The following is a 13,089-nucleotide window of genomic DNA, read 5'->3' on the forward strand; positions in this document are numbered from 1 at the left end:
TACCTAAGTTTATGTGTATATTTAAGTTTCTTGGCTTTGTTTTCAGTTTCACATTTATCTTTCTGAGTGTAACTCTTCCACAAAGCCCACTTCTGGACAAAAATTAAATGGTTGTTGCTGGGCCTATTGGTTTTATTCTAGTTCTGACCTGTAAATGATGTTCATTATCTATTTCAAGGTTTTATTATTTAAATTTTGTTTTCCACTTCATGCTTCTACTGTACACACAAGTCACAAATAACACTGAGTTTCGCGTTTGTAAAAACTTCTAACAATAAATTTTTAGCCTACACTCCATGGATGCTGTGTAGTGTTGCCTATCTAGATGCACTTTAATAAAGAAAATTAAGATTTTATTAAATTAATAAACAAATAATTTTTAAGATATTGGCTGAAAGACCTACAAAAAAACTTGAGACAAAGTGCCCCTGAGATAAAATAGATTTATTAGCAAGAGGTAATTGGGAAACATAATTTTATTACTTCTTGTTTTCATCTTGATGTCTTCTTTTGACGTTTTTGTTTTCTTTACAAAACTGGGAGTATCTCTTGAGCACATGAAGGTTGAAAGATAATTTTCATACCGCTGAATATTGCTAACAGCAAAATGTTTATTTGTTTAAATACCTTTATAAGAGTATGTGCATGTATAAGTGTATACAGTAAAAGTATATAGTATTATTCTGTAAAGGTGTTGCATGCCTACCACATGAGTTTCAAAAGTGTACTGTACATATATAGTAAAAATACATACAAGTATTCACAGAATAAGCACTACATTACTCTATTCCTGCTAACAGAAATTATTATCGACAGGATTACAGTATAAATGCAAAAACACTTTCTAAGTCATGGTTTCAAGACCACGCTTTTGTAGCATGTCTGTTAAGCTGGAAATACAACTTGTTTTCCAAACGATTACACTGAGAACATTGAGAAAAATGCCAGGGTGCATGTACAAAATGTACAGCACATTTCTGTGACGTGGAATAACAACAAAGTACAAAATACTTTCCCATGTTCATATAAAGAGCAGGTATTTTTCTCTTTTTATACTACTACAAAAATAGTGTCTGAATGCTGCAGGCAGAGGTCATTCACATACAGTTTATCATAGTTTTTAACAGCAATGCATATAACAGAGTGGTATACAGTCACGTTCCACAATCACTGGAACAGCAAAAAGGACAGATTGTCTTTTAATTACAGAAGAGCAACAACCTTTAAATCCAAGTAGTACCCAAACCTTAAGGTACAACAATTAGAACCAGATCTTTTTTTTGTATGAGTTCAGTAAACAGACAAGAAACTTCAGAAGAAGAGGGGAACTCTTGGAACTATGGTGGCATTCTTTGAATGTGAGAAAACATCAATTTTAAAAATTTCACCAGTTACATTCAGCATACCGTACATTGGTTTTTAAACCAATTGATAAATTTGAACCTCAGAAGTTTCAAGGTTTGCGTCACTGTCACAGCTAAAGCAGACATTTCTTCTTGGGTAAAACCAAGAATATAAACTACTAATTTAAATACCAGCTCAATGGCCCATAGAGTGCCTGCCCTGAGATTAGGAGATTTTGAGTTTGAATGTTCAGTGGGGTTATGCCAAATATTGGCATCAAAGGGTTGACTTGGGTGTTAATCCCAAATGGTTCCACTGCTCCATTAGGAAACAAGTCAAATCTAAAGAACAAATTTCAGATACTTTGACCTTCGTATACTTAGTGAAACGGGTGAAAATTTTTTTTTTTTTTTCAATAAACTGCAACACAAAACACTTATTTGCTTCTGGTTCTCTTTATTCCTGGTTGCTCTTTTAGGTAACTCTACAACTATTAGTTTTTAAAGTAATAAAACACGGAAATTGTTTTATAGAGTAGTGATCAGAAGTGAAAGAACAAATACTTTTTATTTTGGTCTGGGAAACACAAAGACATTTATGCTTTGGAAAGGTTGCTGTCTTTTCCACTGATCAGTGTTCTCTCTCTGGAGTTACAGTTAGCTTATTTCCTCTGTGCTCTTTTACCTGATTTGATGCAGTTCCTTTATACAGTGCTACATTGTTTGCAGAGAACTTCAGTGATCCATTAAACTCTAGCCAAGAGAACAATGGCCTGAATCACAGGTGCTCAGAAAGTGCAAATTATACACAGTCTCACATCATCAAGGAAAATAATGTCATTGGTCACTAAAAAGGACACAGTTGCATGCAACTAGAGTGACCTCTATTATTATTCGTGAATTACTAGAAAAAAGTTATTTTAACAGGTAGTGTCATGGCAACAATAAAAAAACCCACTAACTTATATGTGTGAAACTATTTCAAACACCTACTGTACAGAAGTGTGGCTATCCTAATCATGTACATCTATACAAATCTTAGAGTCTTTGTTAACGTATGTGTACTATTAACATAATTAACTGAAGAACAACCTTTCCCCTTAGTTGGGCACTTTAGGCTCAATTCTGAGTGAGGCTTTGTACATGCTTTCTTCATCCAGAGCAGAACTCTTGTCCAGGAGATACTGGGCTACCTGAAGCACGGCAGAAGTAAAGAAAATGTTTAAGAATATCATGCATGCAAGCATTTTAGGTGTTTTAAAATAAATGAACTTGACCAACGTGACTTTTAACTGCTGATCATTAACAGCAACAAACAACAAAAAGTGTAAGCTTACTTCAAAAGACCAAAAATCTGCTGTTCTTAATACATTTACTCTGCAACATGAGATAACCATTAGCTGTCCAGTACAGCCCTACAGCTTTAAAAACCCCTCCCAAACACAAACACACTAATTTGAATATATGTGGACTGAAAATAACACTTCTACTTTTGTCAAAATCACTCATGTGTTGGATTACTTTCCTGTTTTGAAGTCTTCAGTGTTAATTAATTAATGAGAAAAAACAAGAAAGAATAAAAATTAACAATAAAAAAAGAAAAAAAATTAACAATAAAAAAAGTCCTAAATTTAAATAGTTTTTAATGATATAGCCAAACAAAAATATGGGAAATTTTTTATTACTGGTATTTAATTTGCCATCCACTTGAATGACATGTTCAGAAAGAAAGTTCAAAATCTTTTGTTTATAAATTCACCATCTTTTGTCCAATCAGCCACTTAGACATTATTTAATTGTTTTAACTCACTCATATTTCTGGCAAAATCTGAATTGAAACCATGACTGAGTTTAGCCTCCACACCTTTATCGTTGTTGCTGTACAGAGATCAACGGTACTCAATTTTTTTGTCAACAGTTGGGCTGTGAGTTTTGCATTTTAGATACTTGCAGGTTCTAAAATAAAAAATAAAAAATTGTACAAAGGTTCATTTACACATTAAAAAGCATTAGGATTTAAAAAGGCTTCCAAATATTAAAATAAATGGGAAAGTGTGGACTATAGATAGGTATAAACAGTAAAAAAATGTACCAACCTTTGTCACCTTTTTACTTACTATTTGGAATAACGTTACATAAAACCTGTTTCCTTTTTTAATATTACATTTTAGAAGTTTAAATATAGTACTGATTTTAAGTTAGAATCTTAGAATTTTTTTTACTATACATTTACATTTTCCCCTGTGGATTTATTATTTTCATACATTTTAAACTTACTGTCTGCAACACAAAGTGAGTGCATATTGAAATAAAACAAGCATTTACACCCACTTGTAAAAGAAAAATGAAACTTACCATATACACACCTGTGCTCAAATGGGTCATTTTTCTGATCTAATAACTGTCACTCTACTGAAAATAAAAACACTAACAGTAATAGAAATTTTGCCTGATACTGCTGGGAGAAAACAGTATCTGGGGATCTGTTCACACAGCATGACCGCAGAGGACATCGTCCACAAAATAGGTCTTCAACCTCTTTAAAACCACCAACAGTCTTGGTGCCCTTAAGTTTCAGGTTAAGTTTCAGGTTTCAGCCTTTGAGTTTGGATTTTTGGGGCAACTTAAAAACCAAAAGCTCTACAAAAAGCTCTAAGATGCTTAAGACCTTTATAAATATTAACAGAAAATACAAAAACGGTCAGTCAATCAGGCACGGGGAGCCAATGCAGAGAATTATGTGTTTTTGAGTTCAGCATATTGGTGCAGACAATACTTCCCATTTCAATTTGTACATTTTCTGTTCTATTGCAACCATCAGTCCACCGCTGGGCCATTAAGTGAACCAAGAAGAACAGCACACACTCTGTCACAGGGTCGGTGTTGTTTTGAGTCTATTTTTGGCTTGCAGTTCCTCTTTCAACTATTTGTTCTGACTTTTTAGGAGTTGAGTTAGGTTCCTGTTGGATTAAAATTCCCAGCAATGTTTCCTCCTGCATCTGTGACCTTGGTGGTTTTGCACGAACACATGTATTTCTTTGGAAAATGTTGTTCACGTTTTGGCACCTTTTAAATATTTGGCAGAAATTCTTACACTGGTGCCCTTCCTGATACAACCCTATATTTTATCTGAGCTGGGGACCACTTACATACTGTAGTTAGGCAGTAGCGCGAAGGGTCTTGCTCAAGGAGCCACACTGGATGAGGCTCATCATGCCCCTTTGGAATTGAAACATGATGTATCATGTGCCAGTCCTGCACTTAACCCACTGAGCTATCCAGCTGCCATTTCTCTGGAAAATGTATAATTACTAATAACTTCTGTTAGATCTTGGGGAAAACCACAAAGAAATGGGGAAAAGCAAAAATACCAAAAAAGGTGATTCTTTCTAAATCACAGTGTAGCTCAAGATTAAAAGATTAAGCCAAAAGAACGTGGCTCTTTAGGACAAGGACGGACTTACCTTTGGTTGAAGATCAATCTTGTATGCAGTTTGTTGAAACTGTCGGATTTCTCTGATGATATGAGAAATCTAAAACAAGAGTAATGCTTGTTATGATTTTCTTTATACAATAACCATTGTCAGTCACTAGTAATCTCACCATTCTCATCTTTGAGAAGTTGACCAGGTTGTCTTCAGTGTAATTTGGTGTTCCCTCTTCAATGAAAGCCAGATCAGTTAGGTACATTCCAAGATAGGGTACGCAGGGAGGATCACAACTGGTGAAGGGTAAAATAAAAATATAAAAATCATCAATTTGTTTTGTTTTCCATTTTCACAACTTTTATTGACTCACTTCTTCAAAGCTTCTCTCAGGTTTTTGAACCTCCCGTCTGATGATACCAGCTTCTGCAGCTTGTCAATTAAGGCCTTTGTCTAGAAAAAGCCATGACCAGACTTTAATTCAAACACTGTGCACAGGACACAAAACAAACAGCAAGAACACGTGCCAGAAAAACACTCACCTGCTTGGAAACTTTGAGCCAAGTTTTCTTGAGCCGGAAAACAGAGCTGCGGTTGAGGGAGGAGGTGATCTCAAGCACAGCGTTGTAGTTATGCAAACATCGACAGATGTCAGCTACAGCCACCCATTTCTCGATGACTGACACTCGAGTGACGACGTCTTCACACCGCAGGATCTCTGTTGCTATTAGGTTACTTATCTAGCAGGGGGAGAAAATGAAAACATGGTTTAGAATAAAGCAATTCCTGGAATATGAAGAATTTGCCTAATTCCATCCTTTAATGGTGGACATGGCATACATCATTGAAGTGCTTTGTCGTTCTCATGATGTACGGCGTCTTCTCGTTTTTGTCATTCTTCATCCAGCCTTGACCAAAGAACTCCCTAATCAGAAAAGAATCAGTTTCTCTCCTTGACCATTAGTTAGTTTAGTTAAACTGTTAGAGGACTCACTCATATGGGATGACTTTGAACACCAGGTGGTCTAACAAAGTCAGCTGCTCAGCAATCTCCAGTGCAGAGTGGCTCTCAAAGGGTTCAGCTTTACTCCCTCCAACCTGAGAGACACAAAAACATTTAAAGTCATTAGAGACCCACTCTGATCAAATTTATCTGCTTGGTGTTTTTAACATGTTATTTAGATATTTTTCAAATGATGGCAGACACATATAAAGACAACTAAGATTAAGGAATAAGATTAAGAATATTTCTTTATTCAAACCGTTGTGAATCAGGAGATGAAGAGAAAATGCCAATCAGTAATAGCTTGTATGTTTGACTTTAAACCTACAATAGCAAGCTCGCTGCTCCGCTCAAGTTTGATGCATATGCTTAGATGACTGCGTCGATGTACGTCTTTGTTTTCCTCATCCGAGCTGGCATCTGGCTCAAAACTGTATGGCTGGATAGCTCCAATATTGATCACCATTTTTGTTGCACCAATAATGTTAGGTTTGGGGTGTGAGGGGCTGTAAACTAGTGGGAGAGAGTGTACACAAAGGGGGGATGGGGTTTCAGGCTTACTTCGGCGCCAACAGTACCTCCCACAATTTTTGATCAACTACTGCAGCTTTGCAGAAACTATGTCCTAGGCAATGCCACAGGTTTTTTTGGTTTGCGTAAAATTGCGTAATCATAATTAAAAGACCTCTAGGAACGCTTTTACAACAGATCAAAAGTTGAAGCCAATCTAAAATCCTGCAGAACCCCAATTTTGTGTGGATCAGAAGTAGAATGACATGTATTAGTCATTATTAATAATAAGATCAGGATTTTTTAAGATTACAAAAACTTTCTGTTATTTTATGAGTAATAACAGCCCAAACTGTACAATATCAAATAGTAATCAAGTTAAAAGTTTTAAGGTCCAGGCAGTGGTAGGTGAAGGGGGCAGGGTTGCTGCGTGCCATTGGCCCCCCTCACAACTTAAAGGTAAATTTCTAATGAACTATTGTCGTTCTGCGAAAACTATTTGCAAAAAAACAACAGGTTTTTTGATTTTTGGCTAAAAACAGCATAATCATAACAGATCAAAAGATGATTGGAGTGGGTCTTTCATGTGATTATTTTTAACCAAGTAAAACTGCAACTGTAAATACAGTTTTCTTTATTTGTATTTACAGTTGTTGTTTCAGAGTCTTAGATCAAATGAGTCTCCAGCACAGCTTTAATGAGGGATAAAAATGTAACTACCCTATCTTATAATTCCGCAAATTAGAAAATCATTGCACTACACACCTTTTAGATCATATTCTATTATGCACTGAACAATAGTACACAATGCAAAATGCATGTCAAACCTCACTTACCAGTTGTGTCACATCCTCTGTGGTGATCTGATTGTCACCATGATCTTCCTGAGTTAAAGTCCTGACAAAAATAAAAATAAAATCTAGATAGTTGAAGTTGATTACCAAACGAGATGAACTTCAGAATTTAATTATTGATTTCTAATTGAAAAATCATGGAAATGAAAGCACAACAAGAAAAACATCACAACCAGGCACAACCAAATGCATTTAAAAAAATTCCTTAAAAAACCCCAAAAACCCTTTATCTCATGTTGTCTTCCTAAAAATAGTAATTATATTGCTATTCTTATCTCAGACCTACCACAATATTTCCACACACACGGATTGGTTCAATATTTTCTACATTTTATGTCATTTCAAACTTTAATTCCCATACAAATAAGCTCTAAATAAAAAAAAAAAAGATTCTTATTCATTATGGAGGGACACATTTTAGTCTGACAGTCGATTTGCACAAAACCATACCTGATGATGTTGGCTGCTGCTTTCCTCTCCTGCGTTAACAGTTCAGGGTCATGCATCACTTCTTCAAGGAAAACAATCACTTTTGTTTTCAGCTCAATGTTGCTTTCAAAGTCCTGAAGTGACAAAAACCAAACACGTCCAGGAAGCTTAACAGTGACTCCATCATGTTTTGTGAAATTTCCCTAATAATAGTTGTTGTTTTGTTATCATCTGCAGAATCTTAATTTTTGATTGTGTGTGTGTGTGTGTGTGTGTGTGTGTGTGTGTGAGATGATTTGTTTTCTTTTCATTGCGCGGGATTAATTTCATATCAGTTTTGTGGGATAATTGTTGTGTAATGGTATTGTACTACACTTTGCATGAGATGATGTCGTTGGCTGTCTTGTTTTTGTTGTTGTGTGTGATGACAAGGTTTAAATGCAACATCTGATATGTGATTGTGTGCTATTATGGATTTTTATTGTGTGTAATCAGACAGTGTGTTGGAAACTTTGAGCCAACTGGGTTGAGTGAAATTTGAGTTTGAAGTTATCATAATTTTGTCCCTTCATTCTCTTCCAATTATCTGGAGCCAGGTCAGGGGAGCAGCAGCCCGATGTGCTCTCAGACCAGTTGAGCGACACAGTCCCTCCACTGTATCCTGGGTCGTTCCCAGGACCTCCTCCCGAGAGGATCTAGCTGCAAACATCAATGTCCAGAACTGGAAGTCCTTGACTGGAACTGGATGTTCCCCCACATTGCTTAAATTTTTTTGATTTCAACTGGTGACCCCGACACTGTATGATTTTCTCATTTTAGGTTTAAACTTTTTTTCTACAACACTGAACACTTCTGGGGATAGGATTAGGGTAAAGGGAAATTGTGTAAATTGTGCTTCCAGCCAATGATATCCGGCGTCATCTTGTACGCAGCCAGGTCCCTCTTACACCTCCTGAGATGACAGACCTGAAACACTTCTCAGGGAGGAGTCCAGGGGGCTTCCAAAAGACATGCCTGAGTTGCTTCAATTGGCTCCTGTTGATGTGGGAGCACCCACCCATGACTTGTAACTGTTTTATATAAAAGTTAAATGGAGTATACCTTCTTGGAAGGCTCAAAGCACATTACAGTCACAGTCACCCATGCACACACATATTTAAACACTGATGGCGGCTCTCCTGCCTAACACTGGCACCAACTTATAACCACCAGGAGCAATGTGTTACGATGTTGTAATATGATGGCAGTAGTTAGGTGATCTGAATATTGTGGTTGTAAAAATGTTGTGTCTTATGTTTATGTCTTGATAGGTCAATATTCATATTATTGCTCAGTTACCTGAGCATGTTTGGACACCCAGTGTCTCAGCACATTTAGGACTCTGTTGGTCGCCGCCCGTCTAATCACAAACTCTTTGTCACCATTTCTCTGATCTGTTGGAAAACCTAAAGACAAAACAAATAAAGCAAAAATCAGGCAAGGAAAAGGAAAACAGAGCTTAAAAATAAAAGAAATCTAAATTTGATGAGGAAAAAAAAGGCGGTTTTGTGCCTGTGCTGGCGAGAGACATCCGCCTGTACTTTTCCTTGGTAGGTGTCCCTTCATTGGCTCCAGCAGTGGCGATAGCAAAGGCAGAGGCGGCAGACAGAGCACTGCGATTGTTGTCGAGCTCTCTACATGATGGCATGACCATGCCATTGTTGTAGGAAAACAGGGAAAATTCTACACAGAAAGCAAAAAAAAAGACACATCTTAATTGGTTTAGTTTGATGGACTTCAGTGCTACTTTTAACTATATTTAACATTTTGACTAAAAAAAAAAAGTGAAACAGCCCAACACTTCCAAATTGTGAGAGATTTGGAAAAATTATGACTATGCACAAATCTCCACGAGGGGGCACTAAAGACCAACTCAGGTTTTTCACCCAGTTTCATCTCCATGAGGTTTTGATATTCAAGATGGTTGCAGCTAAATATAGCCACCAAACACCGGCATAACAGAGGAATCAACAGATTCTCTACACTCTGCTATTTCTGAATCCTCTGAGCGCAGGCGGATCATAACCACATAGGATTCCACCTCTGACAGTACCACAAAATTAACATTTTTCTGAGCAGACCGTGCATTTATCACACAATTTTGTTGCAAGATTTAGAGGGCCGAGATAATCTTGGCTACAGAAAAGATTACTGTGGGCAGCAGGGAAAACACGTTCTTGATGTTGTTGCTATGACACAAGTTTCCCAAACACCTACTGAAGCCAAGCTTTGTTTTTTCCCACATTCTTAAAACATACAAGTCTTATGCTGTTCATATTTTGTAAATTTTTCTCCAGTCCTAAAAAAAGCCCATTGCTGCCTTTGGCTAATGAGAGTTTTTGTCTCCTTTAAAGGCTTTAAAGGACAACAGCTTACCATTTAAATAAACTGTAATATCCCCAACTGCAATCACAGTACTTTTATTGAAGTACATCTCAGAGGTGTGAAATGGGTTATCAATGGGTCATTTGTGTGGAAATGCTAGTGTTTATTAAACGTACCAGAGGAGTTTTTGCATTTTATATTTTTTGGTGTGGTGGGAGACTTGGTGGGAGACGCCTCTGCATCACCGTCATCACTCTGGTTTTGATCATTATCACTTTCTTCTCGAACAGAAAGATCTGCTCAATGAGACAAAAAAGGATGGAGAACAATAAGGTCATCCACATGCTTGTTGCACCAAATTCAACAGTATTTTCCTTGGAATGACTGCTGACAGGCTACCTTGCTTGCAGACAGAAGTGTCCTCCACCTTTTCCTTCTTGTCCTCCCCCTCGTCGGGGATTTTGCTTGCAATAGGGCTGGACACATAAAGTTTGTTGATGTCCAATGTGGTTTTGCTGAATGGGGACATAGTGGAATACATGCTTGCATAGCCATTGGAGGAGCAGCTAAGGGCAGCCAGGTCAAGAGCTTTGCCCCCGGTGATGATGGGAATGTTCAGAGAGAGCTTGCGGCGGCGGTTTGGAGATGAGTTCTTGGCGATAGCAAGAGGTGGAGGGGAGGAGAACTTTCTGCTAGCCCTGGGAGAGCCAGGTGGCTCTCCATACAAGAGTTTATTGTTTTGGTTGCTGGCAAAGAATAACTCCAGGGACCTGAATGAGTGAAAAGACGAACAGTATTAGATAATAGAGCAGGGGTCTTCAACTAAAATTTAAGAGGTCCAGTTAAAAAACATTTCTTAAAGTTAAGGTCTAGGAAAAAAAGTCTAAAAATTCAGTGTAATATATTTTTAAATAACCGAGGATTGGTGGCACATCTGCATGTCATTAATATCCAACTCTTGCTTCAAATCTTCAAATCAGTATAATTAAAAACTTTTTGACATTATTTAATGTCACAAAACACATGGAACTGTGTGCCACACACACACACAATTAAACACACACACACACACAACAGGAACTGCCGACATTACCAACAAAACTAGATGAAAGGAGGATCCACTAGTCCTCATTAGCTTTTCCCACAAATTAAACACCTACCCGAAAGAAAGTACATTTGAACAAATGCTTGAAACTTTTCAGTCTATCGGGGTTGCATTTCAAAAATGTAAAATTCCTGCTTGATTCAGCCTTTTTGTAAGAAAAATTCCTAAATGTCCCTTTCACAAGTTTCCTCAGTTCAGAAAAATCTTCAGCAGGTCGGCAACTTTATTTGATTAAATCTTCATTCTCTGTCAAATATTTGCAGCTTGTGTTAAACTTAGACTTTGTGATAAAGATTTTCCTTTACTCTCAAAGTGAAGGCTGACAACCGGATGCCAACTTCAGCAGCGTCCAACTTTATAGGTCTGGCGGATAAATAAAGCAAAACAAAAAGACAACCATCTGAAAACTGATATTCTCTAAATATAATATGAACATAAATCCATCGTGTCTGCATCTTTATTATTGTGAGAATATGTGAAATATTCATATTATGCAGGGCGCCTCAGTACATGGAAACGACTGTCCCCATAAATCTACACATCTAGGAAAACTCCTGTTTTGTCTGTAAACAGCAGCTATATATATATTTCCCATTAAATACATTTGATTTAATAGGAACAAGCAGCACGTCGAGTTGGGGACACCCCAAAACATGAAAAAGTGATGCGGAGAGGGCCCCAAAAATACTTCCAGGTAAGACAAGTTGGGAGTGAATGTATTGGTTGCAACGAGGTGCCCATCGTAGTAGTGTTGTGTCAAGTTCGAACCCGAGTGCGCATGACCCAGCGTCTGGGTCCGGATCCGGACAGCGGTCCGCTAGGTGGGTGACCCCTGTTAGAGGATTATGTACAGTATGTGTGTTTTTTTTAAGTTAGAGAATTTGCAAAAATTAATAAGAGCCTAGCTAAAAAACAAACACACCCACCTAGTAAACAAGTCAGCAATCACAAATCTTTTTGAGCTTTCTCTCAGCATTTTAAAGTCAAGATGCAGACTGCAGCGTTTTAATAAACCTCCACCACTCCCCACCAGCCTCATGCCGACCTCACGGGTTCCCATAAATAGCACAGCGAGTGAAAGTGCGCACGGCTGCTGCTGACACAAGCAGCCAAGTGTAGGTGTCTTACAGTGACATGGAGAGCAGGGTGCGGACAGCCAGAGCTCTCCCAGATTTAAACCGCATTGTCGCATCCTCCTCGCTCTAGGAATGCTAAGAACAGAGTAAGCTCCCAAAGCACCACTCTCAATATTTCACGCTATGGATCTTTGCAGACAAGGAGAAAAGAAGAGAGGGGAGGGTGGGGTTCTGCAGCACCGAGGTTGGTTGCCATAGAGCGACAGATAGGGGAGAGATACTCCCAGCCAAAAAGGAGGGACTGGATCAAATATCTGCTGTGACTTCAATCTGCACAAAAATGCACACTCTGATGCTGAAGGATTGGCTCATCTAATGTTTTTTTACAGTTCACAAAACACATAAATACTTCAAGTAAAGTTATCTTGTAGCCATTATGTCACTCACAGGGCTGTGGTGGAAGGATCTTTCTATTAAATCATTGTAAAATATCTGCAAGTTGCAAGTATATAATTATCTTAGCCCCGCATGCTGAGTGTAACCAAGTCATGACATGTTTTAAAGGGCTCTAAACAGGCATTACTTTGATTTCCAACAGTTTACAAATCAGTTTAGTTCTGAAGAGTCTGTTCACTGTACTCTGACTTCAGAACTTAACAAGGACGTAAAAAGAGTTCATCTTTTAAATGTAAAGGCCCACCCCAATGAAATTGTGTTCTTAACCTGTTCTTATGGCAATTTTCTGATGATGGAGGACATTTATGAAGAAAATAAAAATAAGAATATAACGAGTATTTTTTATTCAAATCATTGTGAATCAGGAGCAGACAAAAAAAACGCAGCTGGAATTTTTTCTTGGTGTGATGTAGAACCTACTACAGCAAGCCACATGTTCCCATTCCTACGTATCTGCTTGCAGACAAATAGATCCATATACGTCTTTGTTTTCCTCATCCAAGATGCCATCTGGCTCTAAAATT

The 13,089-nt window shown here is 37.7% G+C and overlaps 1 protein-coding gene across 1 annotated transcript in view; it reads right to left on the bottom strand.

Moving 5' to 3' along the window:
• Positions 1-423: 423 nt before the first annotated feature.
• The window catches only part of LOC101158694 (ras-specific guanine nucleotide-releasing factor 1), a 30,769-nt gene continuing 18,103 nt past the window's right edge, over positions 424-13,089 (bottom strand). The window contains exons 15-27 of the mRNA XM_011476128.3: positions 10,328-10,698; positions 10,105-10,224; positions 9,116-9,286; positions 8,903-9,009; positions 7,586-7,698; positions 7,118-7,178; positions 5,763-5,866; positions 5,609-5,693; positions 5,311-5,508; positions 5,142-5,221; positions 4,947-5,064; positions 4,808-4,876; positions 424-2,536 (exon numbers count right to left, since the gene is read on the bottom strand). Of these exons, the coding sequence (XP_011474430.1) occupies positions 2,444-2,536; positions 4,808-4,876; positions 4,947-5,064; positions 5,142-5,221; positions 5,311-5,508; positions 5,609-5,693; positions 5,763-5,866; positions 7,118-7,178; positions 7,586-7,698; positions 8,903-9,009; positions 9,116-9,286; positions 10,105-10,224; positions 10,328-10,698 (1,690 nt within the window). The 3' untranslated portion in view covers positions 424-2,443. The remainder of the gene's footprint in view (positions 2,537-4,807; positions 4,877-4,946; positions 5,065-5,141; positions 5,222-5,310; positions 5,509-5,608; positions 5,694-5,762; positions 5,867-7,117; positions 7,179-7,585; positions 7,699-8,902; positions 9,010-9,115; positions 9,287-10,104; positions 10,225-10,327; positions 10,699-13,089) is intronic.

Source organism: Oryzias latipes, chromosome 6 (genome assembly GCF_002234675.1).
Source record: "Oryzias latipes chromosome 6, ASM223467v1".
NCBI classification, from domain to species: domain Eukaryota; kingdom Metazoa; phylum Chordata; class Actinopteri; order Beloniformes; family Adrianichthyidae; genus Oryzias; species Oryzias latipes.